The sequence below is a fragment of the Corvus kubaryi genome, unplaced genomic scaffold (genome assembly GCF_017639235.1).
Source record: "Corvus kubaryi isolate FWS band 111438036 unplaced genomic scaffold, C.kubaryi_AGA036_p1.0 37398, whole genome shotgun sequence".
In the NCBI taxonomy this organism is placed as follows: domain Eukaryota; kingdom Metazoa; phylum Chordata; class Aves; order Passeriformes; family Corvidae; genus Corvus; species Corvus kubaryi.
Window position 1 is genome coordinate 17,628,125 of NW_024581137.1, and position 26,621 is coordinate 17,654,745.

The following is a 26,621-nucleotide window of genomic DNA, read 5'->3' on the forward strand; positions in this document are numbered from 1 at the left end:
ATTAGGACATTACTCTCATTTTATTAACAGCTCTGAGGCTTCCAGCAGACAATGCATTATTCCGTTCACCAAGAAAATCCTGTTCATTTTGCAGTATGGTTTCCCACACTAAGTAGCAGACCTTCCTTTCCCCGGTTAAACACCTGTGACACCTCCCACCCCTTTGGCTGATGTACAAACTTACAAAACCGAGCACAATGTGCTCTTGTTATTTCCCAAGGTCTTTCAACTTCAACACCCAACAGAAACAAACATTGGTGGGTACACAATACAGGAACCCCAGTGATACTGGAAGATCTCACTGCCCATATCGTCAAGGAGCTGAGGTAGTGGCTGTTGCCCTGTACTGGGAGCGTCTTATGCCTTGGGTGGAGGTAATAATATGTTGGGCATTTTATATCAATCTCCTTCCCTCAATTCCAGTGGGTCTACAACACATGCATTTGGTGCTGAACTATAACCATCTCCTAAATACAAAGAACACACTGTAAGACAGGTGCAGTCATACAGGAACCTCGGGAAATTCAGAAATGGTCAGAAGAGTTAACTCCAGAGAGGGTGGAATCAGTCACTTACCGACCAGTGCCCTCCAGTGGCTCCCACAGCAACTGAAGGAACTGAAGAGAAGAACCTGTTTTCAGAGGTCAAAGACACCACAATTGTACCACTAATGGAAAGAAAGAAAATGCTGACATCTGGATGCCAAATGGCTCTTTTTAAAATTTATGTTCTTTCATGGCAACCTCATATCTGCTATCATTACATACCACAGCCAGAAAAACCTACATTCCCCCAAGTGAATAAAATATTAATTGCAAGCCTTGTGAAATGAGACAACAGAAACCAAAGCAATTCCCAAGACAAAAATGTTTATTTGTACTAACTCTTCAAACAGGTATACATTCAACATCTCTAAACAAAATCAGTACATATGACAAGGGCAAGTTGAGTAAGTATCATTAGAATGTAATGCCTTCCTTAGTAATTAAAGTTCATAAACCAAGAATTAGTTACAAATTTATGACCCTCTTACACAGGGGTTAATGTTTTCAGTAAGACTACCCCAGTACTAGGCAAAACAGAGTATTTGCAGAGTAGGCTTCTAATCCTTCAGTTTCAGTACCATGCCACAGTCTTTTAATGAGCAGTAAGTATTAGTGGGGGAAAAATACCTAGTGCCAAGTTGAGTGTTCTCCGGCGCTGAAAAGCAAATGTAAATGGTGAACCATCAATAAAAATTTTAATAAACTATTTTAGTTATTTTAGTTACTGAAACCTCACTTTTTGTCTGAAAAAACCAAGAATATCGTAACAGACTGGAGGCAAGAATTTAATAAAAACTTTTTCTCTGGATTTGCCTTAGAATAGGCTTCTCTACAAAACAAGAACAATTATGATTTGGGAGTTTCAGTGGTAAAAGAAGTATTGGAATAATAAAGAAATAACTTAAAAATATATATTAATTTACCACATTTAGCTCATATAGCCCTTTATGTATCTTACAAAATGCTACTGTCCTACATACTGCATGTAAAAAAAATTTTATATATAATGTATATGTACACATACAAAGGAAAAGCCATCAATTTGGTATTAAAAAAACAGAACAAAAAGCGTAAGCAAACACACTGAAAGTTATGCAGTAATGAGGAGTGTATGCTCCATGTGTGCGTTAGCATAACAGTGCTTCCAACCTTAAAACATCCTCTTAAACATCTAAGCAGAGTGCTTGCTCCAAGTCAGCTCTACCAGTGATGTTCCCAACTATCACAAACATCTGATGTCATTTAATTTCTGGCGATCTCTTATATTTAGCACTAAATCAGAAGTAAGGCAAAAGAACTTTTTCTCATCCCTGAATATCTGAGGACATTCATGAGATCTTCCAAATATTAATGCAAAACAATACGGGAACACAAAGAATGGTACTCCTGAGCTGAAGGGTCTTCCTGTCTACACAAAGCTGCCCCAATGTTTCCCTATTTCAGAGTAATCCAGGCTATGTAAGTATGATGATTATTCCCAGGCATCCTCTTTGTTTTATCAGATTTTGAACGACAACCTGAAGTTTCAGGATGGGTGTGTGCTCATGATTTCTGGTCTAAAACCACCACTGAGAACAGTGAACAAAAGTTCTGATACTGCTCAGATGTTAGGCGTGGATATTCAGAGCAGATGGGCAGTCTTGTTCTAGAAATTCTAATGCCAACCCTTGTCTCCCAGTTGGAATAATGAGTCCACTCTTAATATACCTAGCATATATTTCACAAAAAAACTCCCACACTTTAGTATACAAGAAAAGCAAAACAGATTTTTCTTATCTATCTTCTCTTGCATCAATCTTAAAAAAAATCTAAAAAGACCAAACAAACCAATCCCTGCCCACCCCTTAAACTCCATAAAATCACAGATTTTCTAATAACAAATAAAATTAACCTCCCTGTTAAAGCAAAGGTTTCTGAAAAAAACCTAGTTGAGATATCCAGGGAATAAAAGAGATGGATGCCTTTCAGAAGCTTTCTGGGAGATTGGTTGTAAAGGATTTGATTCAGCACCCACAAAAGTTTTGTCCAGTGAAAGAGTAACTCCAGAACTGGGGAGGCTGGATCAGGACTACAGCCTGGTGGACGTGCCAGTCACTGGCAGGCACTGAAATGAATGCAGTCATCGTACTGGCACACAATCCTTCTGACGACACAAGCGTGTGTTGTACCAGGGAATTCCCCTGACATTCCTTGGAGAGCTGTGTGGAGTGCAACACTTTGCAGCTAAGCTAGAAACACAGCAGAACAACTTGGAGCAGTTCCCAAGGGTATTCTTCCCCACCCAACCAACAATACCAGTGAAGAACAACCACAGGTAAAACAATAAAATGAACTGTAGGCTCCAGGGTTCAGAACCCCCAGGTCAGCATCTCTGGCTTGCTTTGGGGAATGGGATTCTAGAAGAGCCTAACACCTAGGAACAGTAAGGGAGAAATGTAGAAATACAAAAATGCAAGGATTAAAAACCAGAAGGGGAAGTAACGATCCCCCTCTAGACTATTCCCTTTAAAACAGTGTAATTAAAAACTTTAAATTCACTTAGAAATTGGTTTCAATGTAGCCTGACATTTTTAACGACTTTCAAAAATCAAAATATTCTTCACTAGAGTTCATTGATATATCCCTGTAGCCCCCTGAATAACTGCTACCATTTGTTTTGCACCAACATTGCTTAAATTAATATAGTCATAAGCATGCAAAATGTTAACAATTAATTGTGTATACAGAATAAAAATTCTAACAGAAAGATTCCTAATATTTCAATGTTATAGGCTTGACTCAGTCTCTGACCAAAACCAGTGGGATTCTTCCCATAGCGTCCAGCAGATTTTGGACTAGGCTTTAATAAGAGACAAAAAAGCATTGTGTTTTATGTTGTAGGAGCAAACTCAAAGTACACTTGCGTGTGCAACTGTTGTACTGTGTATCTCAAAAGAGTTGCATTTTAGCCAGTAAAAGGACAATCACCAAGCCAACACCACATGCTGTGTCAAACCAGGCTGGGTAACAAACACCAATACCTGCTCAGAGACATTCATGTTGTTCCTGTTACCTAGGGAGCAGCTTTGAACAAAGCTTAATGATAGCTACATCCACTTGAACCCAGACATGAATTCGAAAGGCAAAAAGCTGCATTAGTACAACAGCCTGATGGAATTTACTTGTGCTCTGGATGGCTTTGAAGGCAGGATATTATCTCTCTGACAGGCCTCCCTTCATAGCAGATTTGATACACAGCCGTGAAGAGTGGAAACCTGAGGAAAGAGGGTGGGGAAAGCAAACACAGCATAAATTTATTCTGTAACATTTTCTTAAATGAAAGAAAGATAAAGGGGTGAGGAGAGGGAGGGGGGGAAAAGGAAGAGGTGGAAAAAATGATTTCTTTTTTCTATTTGTCAGGTGCAAATGCTGGGCTGAAAAGCAGGGGATAACTACAGAACCTGCATGCACTCTGAAATAGAGTAGCTCTCAGAAGCCTAGCTAGCTATAATGGAGCCTGAGACATACATTATGTATGGCACAACCATAAAGTGATCTAAAAAATAAATTAAAAACATTTTTCCTGGCTGTTCTTACAGCAGTACCCATCTGTGGTTAAAAAGGATGACTGGCACATCCATTATGCAGTACTTCTGAGCAATAATTTGATAATATAGAATATGACAGAAAGAGACCCAAGAAGACATTGAAGGTCAAGTTTTTAATAAGAATCCAAAATTAAACCTGGATTTTGAAATACAAAATTCCATATCTACATTTTTTTTCTTTCTTTTTTTTTTTTAAATTGGCCAGGTCTCCAACAACCTCCAAATTATTCAGGCTTCTCTGATAACCTGAAGGTTTGTTAAAGCCAAGATGCCTTACAGAAGTTTGTATTTGCTTTCTGTCCATCCCAGACAGTAACAGCCAGACAAGTTCCATTTTCATACAAAGCCTGGTGAATTTTAGGGGCTGATCTGTTCACCAAGTACATGCCATTTCAGCATGGCCTTCTATATTGATGAATTTTGACCAATGGAAATAAAAAAGAGCAGTCATTGGAGATGGTGAAATAGTTGATTTCTGAGTGATTCAGAATCTGGACTAGGACTTTCTCCTAAGAAAGTTGTCCCATCAGTCACTCTAAAGCTTTATCTGTAATGCACATTTCAGTGTTCAGTATATATGAGCACCATATATGATGGCCTATACATTCCACTGTCATGTATTACATTGCAGTAACCCTGGTATCAGTACCTTGCCCTAAACTAGACTGACTTGAGTTCTGTTTCTATTTCATTGGTGGAAAAAATTATCATATAGCCACATAGCTGCTCTCTCAAATCCAATGCTTAGATTGCAAAACCCTTAGTAGGAAATCTGCAGAAAAAAAAATTACACAATGACTTCCGCATTCCTTAACAAACCTCACTTATCCCTCACTTTGTATGATGTACTGGGCTGAAGCGGGGTTAAATCTGCTGTTACCATAAAAGCTTACATGTAGGCACTAATAAAATTTGCTATGCCTGTGTGAGAAGTGGCCACAAAACAGGTAAACCTTCTGAAGCAAAAGCAAGTTTCCCACACGTTTAGATACAGTACTGGTGCTTACTTCTCAGTGAAGAAGCACCAATACTACAAACCACAACCTGATACCTAAGTCCTGCTGCTTATCTCAGAGAACATTACCGTGCACAGGTCTGCCACACTTCACATGGATAAACCTGTACCAAGGCTGGCTGCAGGCTCAGGGCCAGCAAACTCCAAATGCATCTTAGGCCTGAGCACATCAAGAGGGCAAAGTCTACAGCTGTTGAAAAGAAGTAATTTCATCACGAGTATCAATAGGCATCAACCCTGCTACCGAGGCTCTTCTGCTGAACTTTGACTTTTGCACACTTCTACGTAGCCTTGGGACTCATTTTGTAGGACCAGAATATTAAATTCTACCCTTACTAGACTCTTACCTCTTCACTTTGAAACCATGGCTGCTCCACTGTGTTTTGTTTTAAAGCAGTAGTTTTTGAAAAACACTTTGAAAGTTGCTTTCAAAAGTCTTGTTGAATGAGACCTTTTATGAAGAACTGACACTATATGTTGGCATACCAAAAATAAATTAGCAACACTGTTTTCATGTCTTTCATAAAAACACAACCCGCAAACATCTATAATGCACTCGATTTGTTGTAAGATAGAACATGATACAAAACAACCCTCAAACACAACATCCTGTTTCATTTAGGGAATCATAAACAGCGAAGAACGAAGCCAACATTTTAATTAATTTTTTCTACAGTTAGCTTAAATACTGTACACAGATGAGACAGACCTTACATCCAAAGACAATATTAAAACATTAATCATTTAATGCAGCTGATCCATTAAAACTAGACTTTAAAAAATGCTTTTGAAAAAAAAAAGTAACAAGCCTTGGTCTTTTGACTGGCAGTTTTTTAATTCCTGATTTTTCCTCTTTTACAAACAGGAAGAGATAAATGCATCCCTTAATCTTGTAAGGAAATAACTGTGTGTGTGGCTATAGGAATCATTCATGTTCTGACTCAAATACAAGTGAACCAAGCCAGGACAATCTGCTTACTTTCATACCACAAAAAACCAGCCCCTGACCTACAGAAGCAGATGGGAGGTTCTAGCCTACAGCAAACTGGAAGTCACATTAGGAAGGAGAACTGCAGTATCTAAGGTAGAATCCATGTGGTGGAAGCAGTCACTATATTCAGATGATTACCAAGCTCCTCTCCTTGGAGGTAAGTAATGAATTTCCTACAGTGAAATGAGATGTAGAGATTTTTCACAGTCTCTTTAGGAAGCTCTACTTTCATGCATTTTTTCTTTTTACATATTAGAACACACTTGCTGTGCTTTTCTGTAGTAGCAGAAGGCAGTAATACACTCTGCAAACAGAAGGACATTCACAAATTTCATGTAACAGTAATAGCTCTATCTACACCAATATTTTTTTGAGGTTCTGCTCACTTCTCTCTCTGATTTTAACTTTTAATCTACTGTTATTACAGTGATTTTCTTTTTGGCTATTACCTTTATGAATATATCAAAACCAAATATGCAGAAGGTGTTATGGGGATAAAAAAGTGGCATGTGGAAGTTGTTTTATCTGTTCTTACTCACTTGTCCAGCATTCCTTTCTGCTTCAAGATGCGATGCACTTCTGCAGAAGTCTGTGGTCCTTGCAGTTTCTGACCATTCAACATTTCTTTCTCTAATTCTTCAATAGACTAAGCAACAGAGGGAAAAAAAAAAAGAAAGCAAAGGAGAGCTATGATAAAGTTTTCAGAAGCCTGACAACATCATCTGGATTAAAAAAAATAAAAGTTACTGAGAGTCTTTTCTTTTTCAAAAGTGACCTTGAGTGAGCATATATAATATTCTCCTATATTCTTGTTTTTAAGTATTCTTCTTAAATCTGCATCTCCCAATGTCTTATCTCTCAAGCTTTTTTTTTAAATCACACTCCCTCCCCTCCATGTTTTAGCACCTTTACACTCATTCTAGCCTTGTAACACACTCAAAAAACAAGAGGAAAGAGAAGGGCACTCACTCAGCAGCATGGCTCAGATAACTCTACTATTACTCCAGCAAACGAGGAGTGGCAGTACTTGTAAGAATAGATTTCACCCAGTGAATAAGGTACCTTTCCAGTTTTAACGACTGCTTCTGCTACGCGTCGATTCCGGCCACCATAACATGTTGTGATGAGATCAGCAACGCCACAGCTCTCCAGGAAAGTGGCAGTAGAAACCTGTCCTTTGCAAAAAAATTTGGCAAAGGCGATCATCTCCATTAGGCCAAGGCGAATAACAGCAGCTTTGGTATTGTCACCATAGCAAAGGCCATCACAGAAACCAGCTCCTACTGCTACTATATTCTAATAGGAAGAGAAATGGGAAAGGAGTTAATTACTGCTTACAGATGTCCTTAAGAAATGCAAACACTTTTCTACTGAAAGACTAGGTTGTTAGTTTGGGTTATTTCAGTTTGGGGATTTTGATTTCTGTATTGGTTTTGCACGGCCTGGTTTTTGGTAGCAGAGATGGCTCCTGTGAGAAGCTCTTGGAAACTTCCACCATGTCCAGCAGAGCCAATCTCTGATGGCTCTGAAAGATGGACATGCTGCTGGCCAAAACTGGGCCAATAAGAGAGGTTGGTAACACTTCTGTGATGACATATTTAAGAAGAAAATCAAAACAAAGTCACACAATTTTGCTTCTAATCAGAGAAGAGGAGGAGGTGAGGGAAAACAACATGGTGACACCAAGGTCAGTGAAGAAGGAGGGGCAGGAGGTGCTCCAGGTGCCAGAGCCGAGGTTCCTCTGCAGGCCGTGGTGCAGACCATGATGAAGCAGCTGTGCCCCTGCAGCACGTGGGGATCCACAGGGGATGCAGAGATCCACCCACAGCCCGTGGGGGAGGTGCCCATGCCAGAGGAGGCTGTGACCCAGTGGGAGACCCAGTGGGGAGAGAGGGCCCCGCTTCCAGGCTGGAGCAGCCTGTCCTTGGAGGGCTGCACCCCGTGGAAAGAGAGAGCCCCGGCACAGCAGTTTTGGGAGGGCTGTGTGCCCGTGGGAGGGGCTCACGCTGCAGCAGGGGTGGTGGGGCTGCTGCTCCTGAGAGTGGACCCACGCCAGGGAAGTTCAGGAGAACTGTCCCCCGTGGGAGGGACCCACGGCCTCACAGGGGAAGGACTCCTGTCCTTGAGCAGCGGAAGGAAATCTCGGTGATGGACTGACCAAACCCCCACGCCCTGTCTCCTGTGCTGTCAGTGGGAAGGAGGGAGGAGCTGGGGGAAAAGGTTTTTTAAGGGCTTATTTTACTTCTCATTATCCTCCTCTGACTCTGTTAGTAATAAATTCACTTTTTAAGTTAAGCCTGTTTTGCCCTTTAAGTGTTCTCTCCTGGTCCTTAACTCATGAAGTGTTTGTTAATTATTTTTCTCTTTCTCTCCTCTGCCCAGCAGTGGCAGGGGAGGGTGAGTGAGTGACTCTTATGGGTGCCTGGCATTAGGCCAGTGTCAAACCACAACAATGTTTATGGAACAACCTTAAAAAAAAAAAGGCAAGTCTTACATTAGTATTTCCAAGGATAAAAGCATAGTTAAAGCTCTAACACAAGTTGCCCCTGAGGCTGTGGAGCTACTCCTATTGACCATCTTTAAGAATAAACAGGTTGCACTACACCCAAACAAGATTTTAGCTAGATTGAGTTATTCCTGCTCTGAGGTAGCCGTGAAGTTAGACTGACATCCTATAGTCCTTTTATCCAGATTTTCTTTAAGATTAAGGCAATAGTACGTCTAAAAAACATTTATTGACTTCTGTGATGACATGCTAAGGGACCAAATTCAGCCAAGGCAGTAGTATCCAGCCCTTTAAGTATGCAGACTTTCTATAACAGTAATAGTTAATCAAGGATTCCCAGAAGGTTCATGACACAGGAAGACCTCCCTTAGCAAAAAAAATGTTTGTTTTTTTCCTTAGACCTGGTGACAGCCTTCTACAAAGAATGTGCTGTTTCTTCATGAACATTCAGCTATATGGTCCCTTCTTTGGTTAAGGAACATAGACGTTTGATGAGACACATTTGAGCGAAGTGACTACAGAAACTATTTTCTGGCTTGGGAGTCAGAGCAGAGACTAGCCACGGCTCCACTGACCCTACCAAAAAAACCCAACTAACACAACAAACCCTAACGAAACCCTCCAAAAAAAGATGGCATTCTGACATATTGATAAAGCAAACAAGGAAGTAATGAATGCTAATATCTTTCTGCATGCGACAGCAACAGTAGTGACCTCAACAGAAAGTGCAAGAGAACCAACATTATGGCAGCCAGTGTAGCACCTCATGTAGGGAAAAATACAAAATTAAAAGATTGTCCAAATCAACTTTAGCTATTGATGAAGAAAGAACAACAATCAGAAGTTGTTAATGAAAGCAACCAGCTGATTAACAGCTGGTTTGGTTTTGGGTTTTGGACTGTAAGAACCACAAATGCCAGGCAGCTGCAGAGCTGTGTGGCCAGTCATGGCTAGGTGACTCTGAATCAAATGAAGCCAGAGGATCAGTCACTGCTTTTTCAGCAGCTAGCTGAGGTGTAAAGGTGACCCTAAAAATTGCAGACAGATATCCCAACATCAGACCTGAAGCAGCCCAAGACAGTCATCTCATAAAGCTGGTAGTTTAAATCATCTTGGCTTAGATCTTGGCTGGGGTGATTCAGTCAAGGTACATTTTCATCAGATACCTCTTGCAGAGCATATTTGTTCATTTGATGGCAAAGCAAGAGGAAGTCAAACAGATATTTAAGAAGTTTTCCGATGGGATAACCCATTCAAATGGATTTTACATGTATGTGAAGTCTGTAAGCATTTAGCATTCAGCTAAAAACAGTAACATGACTGAGCAACCATTGGGCTTTTTCCATATACTTCTTGAACACTCCCATACTAAAGCTTCTCCTTCTCTCCAGCTTTGTCTGCTTGACTTTCCACTTTGAAGCAGTCTACTTGATCATAATTTACAATACAATTTGGCCTACAGTATATCATTGTCTACTTGTACCTTTTGCAGTGTTTGTTATTGGAGCAACAGAAATACCCCTGGCACTGCTGCACTGGGTAAGTGAGTGGGGTACAATTTACCCCCAAGATTGCAGCTACCAGTGCTTACATGGCCTCTCAAGGACGTGGCCAGGTTCATACCCCAGCTCAGTCTTGCCTTACGTCTGTGCTGCTTGTAACACCACACTGGCACAGGCGGTAAGGACACCTCCGAAGTGATAACCTTGGGTCCATGCTGCTCGGCAGTATCACATCCATCAGTATCCAAAAGCACATCCATATGTGTGCATAGCTTCACATGCTATTTTTAGGTGTCACAACCTTTAAGCATTTCCCAGGAAGCCTCATTCATCATCTGGCAAATGGCAGGTGTACTTGTAGGCGGCCTTGAGTCATTCTGCCTATAAAGCCAACTGGGCACCTTGAAACAACTATCCAAATTTGAACTTTGTTAATTTCTGTCCTCAACCCTTAGAAAAGGTCAACAGACAAATGTGAAATGTTCATCAGTCCTCAAAAGAAAAAAAAATCCTCACAAAGAAGAACATGTGTTACAGTGCGGATACTGTAACACGCATATATCAAACCAGGCGTCCTGTGGAAAGGAAATATATATGGACAGACAGATGCTTGCTAGCTGTTTCAGAGAGATGTTTATTTCTCCAGCCGCATGGCCGGGGCTCAGCCGAGGAACTGTTCCAGTCACGGGACCAAGGGTCCTTCTGCCCGCGCAGGGAACACAAACCAACCCATGGGAACGAGGCTGAGCAGGGGCAGGGAAACCCCGTGTCTGTGCCCTCAGGGCCCCTCTCCCAGGGCTCCATGGCAGGGGAGAGGAGACCCCAACAAACATGCCAAGCACATTTTGTTCCAACAGCCAGGTTACAGTAGAAAGCTGTTCCTCCTCAGTACCACCAAATTTTGTGAAGTCACTGCCACTGTCTATTCAGCCAGTCTCCAAACTGACACGAGATTGCATTTTCATGGCACTGATTTCTGCACTTCACTGTATCTCCACCAGCCCATTGTCACAAATCTAAATACAGTGAATGAAGTGGATATTCTGTACATATCCATATATATATCCGTATATAAATAGCAATCAAGCACATGTTCTCTTATGATCATTCAGCTGCACTACTTATTATTACAGTCTGAACTCAAATAGGCTTCCAAAAACAAATTTCAAACCTGTAATTATCACTGTAAGGGAAAGCTGTGCTCAGAGCAGTCTTTGTTACCCTTCTGTATTTTTTCCCAACCTTTAGGCAACCACCCACACAGAAAATCTTCCCTGTTTAGAAAGGCTTGCAGAAATAAAAAGTGAGGTAGAGTACAGGCTTTTAACATTTAGGCCATTATGCCAGTCATACCGGGAAAGTCTCCTTTTCCTAAGCTGCTATTTGCAGAAAAATGCAGAAACTAGGAGAATATCCTGTTTTCCATAGTGTATTGTTTCTCATCCTTTAAATATCTCATCCTTTAAATACCAATACAGGAATTGCTTTTACTATATCCACATTCAAAAAGACAGTCTGGAGTGACATGTTTGCCTGTTTACCCTTGTCCTCCTTGCTGTAGTTTGCAGTGCTGCTACTGACATTTTGAATTGGCACTGCTACAGAAAGAGAGTAGAGCCTCTCTTTTTTGCCTGTGTCTCCACACAACATGACACTGTCACCTTCTGAAACTGGAATTTCCTCCTTCCAGGAAGTTAAAAAATGCTAATTTTTACTATTTTTTTATGAAGTAACTTTCCAAGTTTAACAAACTGTCAGCTGACTGAAGCTACACATTAGATTTTACCCTAAAAAAACCATATGAAAAGTGTTGGCTTCCAAAGGAGGCCAGAGGTTGGGCAACCCAGTGTGCCACGACCTTCCCAGAAAGAGTGTCCTGCAAGGAACAACTCTTCCAGGAGGGGTGGCGGCTCCCCTGGGCAACAAGTGATTTTAGCAAGGGTAGCAATTTCTCTGCTACAAGTGATTCCAGCTCCTGAGATTCAGCCCTTTGTGAAACCACCCAAGGCGAACTCGGGAATAGAGAGACAGGAGCCTTGTATAGCAGTTCCACAGAGGTAGCCTTCATTGTCCAGCAATCCCTGTGAAGGGGTGGCCAGGGACAAGGCTCCCTGCATCAGGGCCAGGGGGCAGAGGTTATATGGGGTAGGCAGGGGGTGGGGTAGAAACCAACTAGCCAACGGGTATTACCATATAGAAACAAGGCATGCTGGGGGGGGTTCACTTTCTCGACAAGACCCAGAGGAAGGTTGCTTATCTCTGGGGAAGATCGTCTTGCCCTCAGGCCTCTCTTCTCCAAGGGCTCCCAGCCCTCCACAGAAAAGATGTTTACTTTTCAAATTTTTATTACAAATACTATCAGACTAATGATAAAAAAGTAAAGTTCTTGTTGATACCCTTAGCAAACAATTCTAATAGAAAGTAGGTACAGCTTCTAAGAAAAAACACTATTCACATCTGAGTTTTGCATTCTGCTTTGCACTATGGCAATAAAATCTGATCCATATCCATAGGTTTAATTTTAGCTTCTTTATTTTCTTTCAGAGCCAGACATGTTCCCAATGCATTAATAAAATTTTGCAATCTTTGAGTTTAAAACAGCTCAGGACATTATTTACATGCTGCCAGCACAAGATTTAGGATTATTAGAAAGGGTTTTAAGTGTAAAATCACTTTTAAAGATACGATTTTATTAATATTTTCTTTTAGATTTAGGCGGAGTTGTATGTTTAAAGACATCACCTATACTAGAATGACAGATCTATGCCATTTCTATATAAAAATATATATATAAAAAAAATATATATATAATAAAACTATACCAGTTTTGCCTTTTAATTATGCAAGAAATCCACAGTATTTTTAAACCAATTAATCTGTCCTTATTTAACTTTCTGGTTAGACCTTATACCACGCATTTTTTAGAAATCTCAACTCAATTAACAAAATATACTGCAATCCAAACCAAATGACTAGAGCACACAGAATATAAACAGCTTTTTAGTAATACAACTAGACAGTTCAGTCTGCAGGATGCATGATGAATAATGTAGCAGAAGAGAGTAATAAAGCAAGGTTACAAAAAAACCCCAGAAGTTTCACCTTAGTATCTTTCCAGGTCAAGAACAATACTCTATTTAAATTCTACTGCACTTCCAAAGAAATATTGGTATCTTGCCTGACGTAGACCTTTACAGTGGAATTTTGAGTGTTTGCTGGCTACCTGCCCAGTTTGACGGGCATGCTCATCTCTTCACAAGATTTGTCTGAATAAAAATTTCCTGGGACAGAATTCCTCTATCAGACAAGAATTTAAGCTAGTCAGAAAATATCCTGCTGAGCAGATTTCAAAGAAAAATAAATCTCCAAAATTTTTTGACTAATTTCATGGGTCTATACACAGGGACTTCTGGTAACCTCTCACATCACCAGAGCATTTTAAAGCAATGGCAGTGGAGACAAATTACAAGCTCCACAATCTCAATAAATTGCTATATATACAGTAACTCCAAAGCGTGTTGCATAAAAACACCTAATCCCATCAGTGCACAGACCCACAACCTCCTCCTTCTCAGGCCTTCCAGTATGACAGCTGTCAGGATGAAATTAAGGAAATTAATATGCCAAAAAATATGCTATTATAGCTATCCATCTACTTTTACTAAGCAGGAATCAGAATTCCTTAGCTTGAGACATCATTGCTTAGTGTGGTAGCTTTGCAAGCCAATTAATTTAGTTTACACAAAATTTCAACAGCAAAACCAAAGGCAGACAAAATAATTATCCAAACCACAAAAAATAAGTAAGTAAGCCAAATTAATTATTAAACCACTACACCCATCAAAATGATTGTGGGCAGGTATCAGATAATGTGAACTACGGTACTGTTTGCTAGGGTGCCAAACAACTAATGCCTCCCCTTCACAAATGGCTTGTAAATTAACCTGAAAAAATAGCCATTAAACAATGTTTAAGTTAGCCTTTGCTTCCGGTCAGCATCAATTTTGTTATGAAAAAAATGTTGGATGAGTAACTGTCCAAAATAACTTCTTCCCTATTCAGGTCATTTCTGTATGTGGTTATTCACACAAACCTTATGTAGTACATGTCCACAAAATATAAAACAAGTGCTCACATTTCTTAAGTCAGTGAAGAGGGGGATAGTTTTGTCAACAGACACAAAGCATTAATGCCAAATTCTTTCTCCCTTTCTTTTGGTGAACACAGTTGCAAAAACAAAAAAGGGAACTGAAATAGATCTAGAAATGTATCAGCCACTTAGATGAAATCAATACTTGCTTCATGACTGTGTGGAAGTTAAGTGGAAGATGTAGAAAGATGTAGAAAGAGAACCTGGCAGATGGTGAGACACAGATCTAAAAGCCAGCTCTCAGAAAATGCTGCTCCCTCATTTCCCATCTGATTCTTCAGGAAATGTTATGTGGCAGTTTTATATATTATATAAAATACAGTGAACTTATTTTTTTAAATGGAAATAACCTCTTTTTTTTCTACAAGGATCACTATTTCATCTGTGTACCATCTGCAGCCTGTTAATCTTACCTTCAAAGCACCACACAGCTCAACTGTATCTGCATCGTCAACTACAGTTATTCGGAAGTTTGGAGTCTGCAGGAGTTCTTTGAAGAGAAGGCCATTTTCCAAGATTCTGCAGCCTGTTGAGAAAGAGAAAGAGAAGCTAAAAAAATGAATAATTTATTTGTATGTTATTTAGCCTTTCCTGTGCAAGCCAAAACGCCTAAAAGCAGAGATAAGGTTGTTCTATCTTAATCCTAAACATATCTGTTCTAAGGGACCAATCACATGTCGACATTGCATTAAAAGCTCTGCACTGAATTACTCAGGACTTTTTCATAATTTATTGTCTGCTCAGCAACAGGTTCTAAATAACAATTCCATGAATTCTCTATATACTCTCCATTTTCTGATCATTCCCTTTAAAAAGAACAGCTAATAATATAATAACAGAGATGAATTAAGAATATGGCAGGAGCAATTCTAGTAATTATTTCGAAGTCTGCATTCCAGAAAAATACCTACTGATAAAGGTATGTCAAAGCTGTTTTATTAATCAAGCATGCTGCCCCTGACAATTGTTTCTAAACACTAACATGTTGTTCAACCATTCAAAATTAAGTTCAATGCAAAAGCTGTGAATGAGATGTTACAAAGCTAGCAGTGCACAAAACTGTAAAAATTAACACTGAAAAAACCCATAACACAAACTCTGTGCTATAAAGTATGAGTACCTGTATGCATATACACACACACATGCCTTTCTAGAAACTGTAAAATCCAAGACTAGGCACATCTACACGCTGCAAAGGTGTGCAGAGATCAACACAGAACCAAAACATTTTCTAGCTTTTGTGGGAACGAAATATTTTGAGAAATAAAAACAAGATACCTTGAAAAAACCACCAAAAAAGTCAAACCAAAACAAACATGCATGAAGGTACCATCTTTGACCATAGCACCTGAGCTGGAATACAGAATTTATAACTGTTTATCCATATAAAGCCATTCAGACCCAAGAAAAATCTTACACACAGTAATAAAATGAAGCAGTTTGTTATACGAAGGGTGATAAAAAGCATGCTTGTATTTCACATGCTAAGGTTATAACCCTAGTAAGAATAGGTAAAATTGTGCTCTTGTCTCTCCCTCTATTCCCAGTATTGTCCTAGTATTTTTGGAAGTGTAAACATTCTAGGAAATTCAACCAACAGCTTCTGGTAACAGTCAGCTAATGTCGAAAACAGTGAAATTTGAGCTATTTGGTGTGCACCTGTGAGGACAGGAGCATGTGTTAAATATTCTTACAACTTGGAACAGTACCTATTGTAGTTTCACAGAATTTCTCTGCTGCCACCTCACTGGCAATGTTAGCTCCCATCAGCACACTGATGTCTATTCCCATCTTCTCTCGAATAATGTCAGAGATCAGTTTGAGTCCCTCCGGGCCTTCATCTATTCCCTGCAGCCAACATTAAATGGAATTACTAAAAAGTCATTCATTAGGCACAGTAGAGATGCAAGCAGAACACAATTAGTCTTGTCCACAGATGAGAAGTGAAACAAGCACTATTCAGACAGAGACTAAAGATGACAGACGTACTACCATGGATACTTGTCCTATTTTGACCTCTCCAAGATTTCTTAGAATCATAAGAGGTAGCACCTTAAGATTTAGGACTAAACTCTAGATGATGAAAACAGTTGTTATTCCATCCTCAAAGACCTGATTCTAAGAAGTGCTGAGCATTCTGCTTTGTTAGTTCAAAAATCAGGTGCTTATAATCAGTGTATCCTTAATCAGTGAAGCATAACCAATCCATCAGTTGTGAACTAAACCTGAGCTTGGATTTGAAATTGCACTAAAACTCACAAAATGGCATCTGAATAATTTGCTTTGTGAAGAGATATCTGAACTGAAATATCAGAGTCAGATTCCCCAGTGTATAACACCAACAACAGCTTACTAGTAGAAATACAAACAGAACAGCCATTCACAGATAAGTAGAAAGCTGGACAACTGAGAATAATTTAACTTCTAAGGATATTTTAAATCTGTATTTATAATGCGCTCTTTACAAAATGTGAAAAAGGGGCAGAAATAGGGCCTTAGAAAAGATCACCCCACATACTGATGCTGCAGACAAGAAGAGTCTGGTACCCTGAATTGCCTGAACTAGAACTGCAAATGAGACCACTTTCTTCCCATAAAATCCTTTTCTCCCAGCCTGCTAAATGCAGAATTCTTTTGAGCTTTTATTACGGGGGTAATGGCAGACCAGCTATTGAAATAGTCATTCTTTCCCACGGTATATCACTCTTTTTTAATGTTGAGGATTTGATACTTTTGGGAATTGGTAATTTTGAATTATGATTTATAGGCAAAAAGTGAGTTTCTCTATTACTTCCAGATATACATATACATACACACTTGTATGCTGCCAGTAGTGACATTTCAGGCAGGCAGTAATTTGCGCTTCCACAGGTTAAAGGCGCTGCTCCTTAAATAACATGGTGCAATCAAGAGACATGCAGAAATGCCGGTATAAAACCTGCCAACTAAACTAGTGCTTGCATTTCTGCATTATTTTTCAATTGGTATCGCTTAATGCACAGCTCTGCTTTCTCATCTTTAATAAGCCATACAGAACCAACCTGAAAGCAAGCACACAATACATGTTGTATTTTTCCCTCATAGTGTCAAAAATGTCCCCACAAAATAACTGTAAGGCCCCTCTTCCTAAGCAGGCAAATAATAAACCGAAAAGCATGCACACATTGGGAACAACTCCAAAAATGTGAATACCTGCACAATAATTATTCATGCAAGTGAAAGGAGACCAGAAAGGCTTAGGTGCCAGATTCTGCTCCACTGTGAAACAGATGCAACTCCTGACACAAGTCACACAGAGCTGTACCTGCTTCTTGTAGAGTTAAATCCAATACTGAATGACAGAATAAAAACCAAACACCCCTTCTTCCCTGCAAAACCAAGGCTACAGCATTGGCATTTTCACTGGGCAGCAATGGTCTGCAGGCAATGCAAGTCCAATTCTGTGACCTTATCGCTTGCAGCCTAACATGCCTGTCAGAGCAATCCCTGGGGCCTGTAATAGGGAAATGAAAATGAGACTGATGTAGAGGTTGCCTGAAGAGTATTTTGAATGACTTTCAGCTACCCTGCTTCCTGTGCTCACTGCTGTACTGCACTCTAAGTTTTATATGATTCTTCCCCCCACAGCCACACAGTCACTTGTTAGGTTTTCATAAGCACAGAGCTAATGTAAAGCAACACAGATGCAAATGTTTCAATGGAAATGCATATTAACCAGCATACAAATGCCTTTATTTCCCAAAAACTCAGTTTTATTGTCAGACCTTAGGCTCTGCTTGAAGATTAGACTGTCAGAAACAAAAAAAAAACAAGAAAAAAGACTAAAAGATGACACACTGCTAACTTGACAAGTAATTTAGAAAGCACAGGAACTAAATGTCCCACGAATTATATTTTTCAGAGCAGAACTGCACTTTAACCACCAAAGTTAACACAAACCACTTTAACAGCATTAGCATTGAGCATGAGACCCAAAAACTATGACACTGATGAAAACAGCATGCCTAAAGAATATGCAAAAGTAGAGGAAAGAATGCATTCCTGCCTCTACTACTTAAGTTTCATTGTTGTGTTAAATCTCTACCCTTTCTTCTCAAATGGTACTTTTAATGATGCACAGCTATGCCTTTTCATAAAAACTGACATGTACTTTGCATTCTCCCGCAAAATATTAAGGGGCCTCACAGCACTTCATTGGAATGGCTGCCTATGGATGCAGTGTTGCAACGTGACAGTGGGAAGCTGCATAGTAACCAACTCTGCACTGCATGGCAAATGCCACAATTTCACTTCCACCACTATACTAAACACGGCCTTTTGTTTTGCTAGGGTTTTTGTTTGTTTGGAGTTCAGCTTTTTTTTTTTTTAAAGGTAAGTATTTAATTCCCCTCTCCCCCTCCCCCCCTTTTTTTTTCTTTGTTAAATATAGCCATTAATCAACACTCCATTAGAGCACAGGTAATTAGTACCCAGAACAGTGATTCCAAGGGAATACAGGCCCAGGACCCTGACTTCACATATGCTGACATAAATCCTCATTCAGTCCACCAATTTCATTAGTTATTCCTGTCACTAAGAGAATATAAATCACATTTAGCAAATTAAAGGAGAATAAAGTTTATCTTGAGCACTTTTAACAGTGCCTTATTTTACCCTTCTACAACATGAGGAGTTTTTCTACAAATTGCAGCAAGAACATTTTGGAAGCATTACTTTTTCATACATCTCAGCAATACACCAGGTCAGCACTGACAAAACAATAGATTTGATGGGTTTTGTTAGCCAAACTAAAGAGACATGCTTGCAGTAAGCAGTGATAGGGTTTTTTTGTTCTTTTTTGAGCACAGTTCCATAAATGTATCATTTTCCAGAAATGACAGGAAACAAAGGAATATGTGCTGAGAAAATGGCCTACAAAGCAACAACAAACCAGAATCTTCCAAACCTTATGGGAATAGCTCATTATTGCCAGCTAAACATACAGAGGAAAAAAGCCCACCCACCCAAAACCAATCCAAAGAATAAACTAATCCACAATTTTAAATTTTCCTGCCAGCAAAATTACAAACACTCCAACGAAATGCCTCCTGCACTTCTGCCCTCTCCTATTTCCTATGCTCAAACTGTCCGGGCAATGCTGAACAGACTCTCTGTTGCAACATAGTATTTGACATGAACAAGAACACTATCCTCTCAGTCACATGAAATTCTCTCAGCAGTTCTTGAAACTATCAACTCAGCATGTGGGATGTGCATTAACAATCAAAGCATTATGCTTGTGCTCTGTTCTTCATCTAATGATGCTTTTGGAAACAACAAATAAAAGCCTGGAAAGTTTAGTGGTGCAAAACATATTGACTCCCTTTTTCTTTCTGAAAGTCTTGTGAAGAGCCCCATTTTCCTCTTCCTGCAAGCACTGCACAACAATCCACTAATGACCGAGACAAATTCTAATTTTACACCTAGAAAGGTTTAATGGACCAATCAAGTGAATAATGCACGGAGACTTTTCATATCAAAATATCAAGTCACCTTGTCTTAGAAGATTCCACGACACATTCTCGGTTATTAGCGCACAGTGTTTATTATACCTTTATGAGAGTTATGCCGAGCGCTTTCCTGGGTACTCGTCCTGTGATTTCATCGCAGACTTTATGAATGAACTGATGAGGAATAACAAAAACCAGCAAGTCTGCATCCTGTACCGCTTCCTTAAGGTTTGGGATAGCAACCTGTGTAGTTATGGGAAAGAAAGGCTGCATAACTTTTCAAAATTAACACTACGCACAAGTGTTATCTGATAAAGTAAAAGCAGAATCACAGAATCAATCTGAATCTGAGATCATTGAGTCCAACCTGTGACCGAACACCACCCGGTCCACTAGACCACGGCACTGAGTGCCATATCCAGTCTTTCCTTAAACACCTCCAGGGATGGTGACTCCACCACTTCCCTGGGCACCCCATTCTAATGTTTAGCCACTCTTTCTGTGAAGAAATTCCTCCTAATGTCCAACCTGAACCTCCCCAGTTTGATCTTGAACACCAGTAGTTTGGTTTTATGCTGAATGCTACAAACGTAGTTTCATCAGTTTCATCACTGAAAAGAAACAGTAGCATAAACTTCCTAGACCAACAGCTCAAATCCAAAGTTGAGGCCAATTTTATTTTTGATGAGTATAGGCAAAGCTATTAATCTTGCTCTTGTTTTCACATTTGCTTTCTTATACAGAAATTGAAGTAACATAAAGACAACAGCAAGACCAAAAAAGAAAGAGTGCATTGGATTTACTTAACTACATAATTACATAATTTTACTTGTTTGAATCTCTGATGTCATCAGTAGAATAGCATAGTCTGAAATATTACAAACCCTAGAGGTGTTAACAAAACAAATTTCTAGCTCCATTTACAGCACAAGCAATGTTCCCTCTACTCCATAACTATAATTTAGCTTCTGAGCCTTACCACATTATCTGGCAGCTTGTATCCAGGGAGATACTTTACATTTTCATGTTCATGATTTATGATATCTGTCAGTTTTCTCCCATTAATATTCTCCTCGAAGACCCACATCTTCACTGTGGAAGCAAACTTCTGCAATTTTTTTACATTATTACCTATTATTTTGGCAACTGCAGAACCCCTGCACAAAAGAAAACAAAAATAGTCTTAAAAAATTATGGTTTTGCTGTACAAAAAAAGAGATTGTCTTTAAAACAATTACAAATTCACAGATTATCTGACCTGTTACCATACAGCATTTTGATATAGTAAAATAAGTGGAAAAATACACTAGTCATTCACACCTGCTGCTTTCTCTCAACTACAGCTAGAGTAGGTTGGACTGAAGCATTTACTGAAACGTCCTAATTTATTTTGTTTTCTTATTGGCTATCCACTGAGAGTTTAGGTTCCTGTATTTCCCCAAATCAAATTGTATCTTCAAAGCTGAGGTAAAAGTGACATACTAAACTTGCTCAAATTGTCATTTTCACCTTTAAGAGATGGGAAGCTTCTTTTCTAAGATGACTGACTCATCAGTTGTTGCACAATACTGATAGCCATTGAAAGCCAAGAATAATTTTTTATATGTTGCAGAAGTTATAAGCTTTATGGTTGTGCAGCCAACCTCACAGAACTTAATTATTGCAACAGCATTCTCTGAAATTGCAGGCAGACAAGTCCATTACTGTTACCCTCATATTCTCCCCAAGAACAGCATACAGTGAGATCTATATTATGGTGATCAATTTTACTTCCCAAAACTCTAAGCAATAATGAAATTAATCACAATTATGAGAGGAGGAACAAACACAATCTTCCCTTTCATCATTCTATTAAACCTGTTAACCTAAGTTCCTTTCATGAGGTAGAAGGTAGGTTCATAATTAGTGATAACCTACTAAGGAGATACAAAAAAATCTTAAGAGATGCGATAAAAATACAGAGTCATTGATCTGAGGCTTACGTGTGTGTGTGTGTGTGTGTAAACTGCACACTTTACTAGGAGGTAAGAACACTGACTTTTCCAATCTAGTTACACACACACAAGCCCCTAAATTTATATCGGACATTGCTTGTAATAAACCCATAGCTGGCAACTAAACAAAATGGATTCATTCTACTTCAACAGCTTTTGATATGGCACAACTCATTGCGCTGTATTAAAGATGTGTGCTAGCACATGGCTAAGATCACTTTCTAAGTAGCGGCAGAAAAAAATTTAGTATCCTAAGCAGACCTTTTATAGTGACACCATAAAACTGTATGTCTTAAAAGACTGGGATTTACTTCTCTAATAGCACTTCACACACTAAAAATGCCCCTGGGTTCAGGAGGTGATACAGAAGACAATTGCAAGCCATCTTTTATCAAGCTCATACAGCATGGTTTCTGTTGCACTGGTATACAGCTCACCAGCTCAGCCTCCAAATGACAGACCCGTACAACCAGCAGACCTCACATTCAACACAACACGGGTACGTCTTCCTCAGACAGTGCTCTGCGCTCCTTGAACAAAAGCATTTTTACTCCTACAGATTTATATACAAAGTTGGGATCCTGGCAAATCCACTGCCTTCGGGTTTGAACTTCACTACACATTCTCTGTGCTTGCTGGTAACAGAGCAAGACAGAAATAACTGATTCAGCAACTCTCTGACTGGGATTTTCAGTCTGCCAGCAAAAAGTCTGGCAGTGTGGACTACTTAAGCGCGACATTAATTGCATTACTATTTAACACTTAAATGCCTGAGCTGTCTTTTTTTTTTCCCCACCCTTTGAATGCAGTATTAAAAAAAGTGAAGATTAGTTTCTTAATTCAAGAAGGTTCTCCTGACTGGCTTCTCCGGTTTCTCATTTCCCATGATGTTGCAACCACTCATTTGGACCATTTCACAGTCGGTCTGCTTTCCCTTCATCACTTTTTAACTAAAGCACAAAGTCAAAAAACTCCTTAACTTGCCCTGATAACAGCAGCAATGGAGGTCACAATATGCAAGTGCAAATGATATAATTATCTAGCTCTACCACTGTCCCTGTAAAATCACCTCAGTTAAGCCACAGTTCCTCCCAGTTTTCTGCAAGTTCCTAGCTGCATAAACACCTCTGCCCAGTAACTTCCCATCTCTTCCCAAATTTTACAGTTTCTGTTCAAGTTTGGCAATCAGGTTAATTAACAACTGGTCCCAAGAAAACAGGGAGGGATAAATTCTGGCTGTGCACACCTCATTAACCTGCCGTGGAAGTGTTATCAGAAGAACAGGCTACAGTACAGGATTAAGGCAGAGCTTGTAGTGCTTTAAATGACTCTGGGCATTGTCCCGGAATCCCAGGGCTTCAAGGCATACTCCCAAGGTGTACTCTCTCCACATCCCAGACAGCTTACTTTATGCCCTCTGTTAAAAGATTCTAACACAATCACTTATCCACCAGCTGAGCAACCCTAAAAGGGCAAGGCCGGCAGACACCACAGCTCCTGCCCTTCCGTGCTGAGCCATCTGTCCTGTCCCATGATCTTCCATCAGGTGTCAAGTGACCCCTGCCAAGTCAACTTCATTGTTAAGGTGACCTTCCGGTAGCAAACCAACCAAACAAGTCTGATTGGAAGTAGTTAATCAACCACGGTGACTGGATTAACCCTTCCAAAGCTACTGTCCTGCCAAGCTCCTTTAGGGTTTTTTCATCCCAGATATAGGTTAAAGACTTGTCTGATGGAATCATCTCACACAGAACCCCAAGATCCACTGTCTCTAAACTGCTCAAATGCCGAACCCCACTCAGATCAACTACTTACATGCTTACAATTTAGGCACCACCAATCACACACTCCTATAATTCGGGCTTCAAAAATATATAATCCCCAAACATCAATGATCAGATGTTTATAAAATATATAATCCCCAAACATCAATGATCAGATGTTTATAAATGCTTCCATTTCTTTCTAGTTACCTGCTTTAATGCACTAAATACTAAAACTTTAATTAAATATTTTAGGACCGCAGGCACCAGTTCATAAAAGGCACTTACATGGTACACAAATTTGGTCCAATTTAGTTTGATGGTTACACATATTACTGAATCACAGTGCTCTTTGCAGTCAGGGTTTGGTGTCTGTCATCCCATGGATTTTGAGGAAGAAATCACCTACCTCTCCAAGAATTACTATTTTCAATTTTTGGTTACTTTGGTTTCTGCTTTCCTGACACAAAAAACCCTGCCATTACATACGATGAAGCCATAAGTTATTTAAATACATTTATCCCCAAAAGAAAGAGAGAATGCTACTACCAGGCATCAGCGTTTTTCTTTCTCTCAGCATAGGAGATAAGGGCATTTTGCCACCAACTCATCCTATTAGGCAGCTTTTCTTATGTATTAAACTGATCCAGTGAGGTGAAAACAAAATATATTTGCATGTGGTTATTGCTAGTAGGCAATAGCTACAAATCCTTTTGCTTCTGTGTTTTGCAGTGAATTAAATATAAATGCAGTCAAACTTCCTAAAACTTTTTCTAGATTTCAAGTATGGAACAACAGCCACAACACTCCTAAAAGATGAGGTCTAACTGCGTAATTTCCTTGTGACATATAGTGCAATGCACAGTATCTCCCTATTCATCTTACAAGCTGGTGCAAGGAAAGCGAGAGATGCTGCACTGAAACATCAGCCATTCCCTCAAGAAGACACCACAAAGAAAAATAAAACTTGGCAGCTGCTGATATTTTTAACAGCAGCAAAAGCCAACTGCATGGAGTGGGCAGGGGGTGAGCAACAAGTCTAAGATCATCCTGACAAAAGACTGGCAAGTTTGCTTTAATAAAACATAGTACCTTGTTCTACACGGAACTCCTCTGAGTTTAATGTCTTAAAACCCAATGTTACCCAAATAAAGTGTGCTTAGCATTAGTAATTGGAAGTGACAGACTGTGAAGGTATATTTCTATAACACATTGTACTTAATTTATTCACTGTAAAGAGGGACGTGGCATAAGAACAGTGATCAGGAACGGTAGGAAAATGGGTAAAGCCAAAGAAATAACTAAAGAAGATGAAGGGTTATCAACATGATACTCCTCGAAGAATGACATCAAGTAAGTGTATTGCTTTCACTGGATGAAGAAGCAAGTTTATTTAGGTCTAATTATAAACTAGAGCTAGAGACAGCAATAAAAACTTGTCTCAAGCTCTCAGTGGGCCTCAGCATAATCAATCTGGGGCGGGGGGGAAAGAAGGTATTTCAAATAACCTAGTGTCTCGCAATTCTTCTTTGAACTGTCTTGGAAAATAGGCACATAGGAACACAGAAAACCCCGAACAACACTTTTGTAGACAAGTGAGGTTGTTAGTGAAGCTCTACAGGCAGGGAGTAGTTGAAAAAAAATTTTTTTTAAGGTACAGCATCTTTAATGTCTACGTCATCTGATAGCGGACAAAGCACACAACAAATACCAGGTTAAAAATATCCCAGAACAACTTCTTCGCAGAACATGCGGGTGGTTTACAAGCACTAAAACTGCGTGCTCGATTCTGCCGCTTCTTCCTCCGAGTATGTCAGGGCAGCACCTCCGCTCCGATGGAGCCGGGGGCAGGACGAGCCCCCGGCACGGCAGGACGAGCCCTCCCGCACGGAACAAGCGCGACCCAGAGCCCGCCACAGCCCGGCGACACCGTGTTGCACCGCCAGCACCAGGTGGCCTCACGGCCGCCACCCCTGAGGGGAGCGCGGCCACGGCGCCGGGCGGGAACGGACAGCAAGGCCCCGGTGGGCACAGCCTCCGGGAAGGCCGGGCCGTGGCGGCCGCCGAGATGCCCGCCCTGCCAAGGGCCGCCGCACTCACCAGTTGCCCGAGCCCACGACGCAGACCTTGAGAGGGGCAGCGGAGAGCGCCATGGCAGCGCCGCCCGCGCCCCGCCAGAGCGGCCGCGGCGAAGAGCTCCGAGAGGCCACCGCCCCCCTCTCCCGCCTCCGCCGTCAGAGCATCGCCCGCTTCTCCCTCCGCCCCTGCGGCGTGCCGGGAACTGTAGTTCCACCCCCCGCCCGCCGGAGCCGCGCAGGACGCGACGGCTCCTGTGGAGGTCGAGCCTAAATCGAGGGGCCCTCGAACAAAACAGGCAATCCCGCCGGCACTGTGCCGTATCACAGAATCACAGAATCATTTAGGTTCGAGAAGACTTCTTAGATCATCGGGTCCAACTTATGGCCAAACACCACCACGTCAACTCGACCACGGCACTGAGTGGCCACGTCCAGTCTTTCCTTAAACACCTCCAGGGACGGTGACTCCACCACCACCCTGGACAGTCCATTCCAATATCTAATCACCCTTTCTGTGAAGAAATTCTTCCTAATGTCCAACCTGAACCTCATCTGGCACAGTTTAAGACTATGTCCTCTTGTCCTGTCACTTGTTACTTGGGAGAAGAGGCTGGCCCCCACCTGGCTACAATCTCCTTTCAGGCAGTTCTAGATATCAATGTCACCCCAACACCACCTCCTTTTTCCAGGCTAAACAATCGCAGCTCCCTCAGCCGCTCCTCACAGGACTTGTATTCCAGATCCCTCACCAGCTCTGCTGCCCTTCTCTGGACTTGTTCCAGCACCTCAATGTCCTTCATGAATTGAGGGGTCCAGAACTGGACATAGCACTCGAGGTGTGGCCTCACCAGTGCCGAGTTCAGGGGAAGAATCCTTATTGTCACCATTATCTGCTGAACTAATACCAGACATTCCAGTCATACATGTGACAACAACAAAACTTCTGCTCTCTCCTAGTGGTATATAGCTTTGGAGTAAGTCTTTGAAGGTTCCCAGGTGTG

At 40.6% G+C, this 26,621-nt stretch overlaps 1 protein-coding gene across 1 annotated transcript; it reads right to left on the minus strand.

Annotated features, from left to right (window-relative positions):
• Positions 1-852: 852 nt before the first annotated feature.
• On the minus strand, positions 853-25,779 carry GPD1L (glycerol-3-phosphate dehydrogenase 1 like). The gene is made up of 8 exons (XM_042043530.1): positions 25,643-25,779; positions 20,765-20,942; positions 19,888-20,028; positions 16,006-16,144; positions 14,710-14,822; positions 7,201-7,434; positions 6,678-6,784; positions 853-3,799 (listed from the first exon to the last, which is right to left on the minus strand). The coding sequence occupies exons 1-8, from the start codon at positions 25,693-25,695 to the stop codon at positions 3,703-3,705; spliced, it is 1,062 nt and encodes a 353-aa protein (XP_041899464.1). The 5' UTR covers positions 25,696-25,779; the 3' UTR covers positions 853-3,702.
• Between the last annotated feature and the right edge of the window lie 842 nt (positions 25,780-26,621).

Bases quoted from the DNA above. Each gene is read 5' to 3' on its own strand.
- GPD1L (XM_042043530.1), bottom strand. From the start codon at position 25,695: ATGGCGCTCTCCGCTGCCCCTCTCAAGGTCTGCGTCGTGGGCTCGGGC. The intron at 6,785-7,200 runs GTACCTTATTCA...TCTGTTGCTTAG, and splicing joins CAGTCGTTAAAACTGGAAAG to TCTATTGAAGAATTAGAGAA. The intron at 3,800-6,677 runs GTGAGTAAGAAC...CTCTTTCCTCAG, and splicing joins CAGAAAGGAATGCTGGACAA to GTTTCCACTCTTCACGGCTG.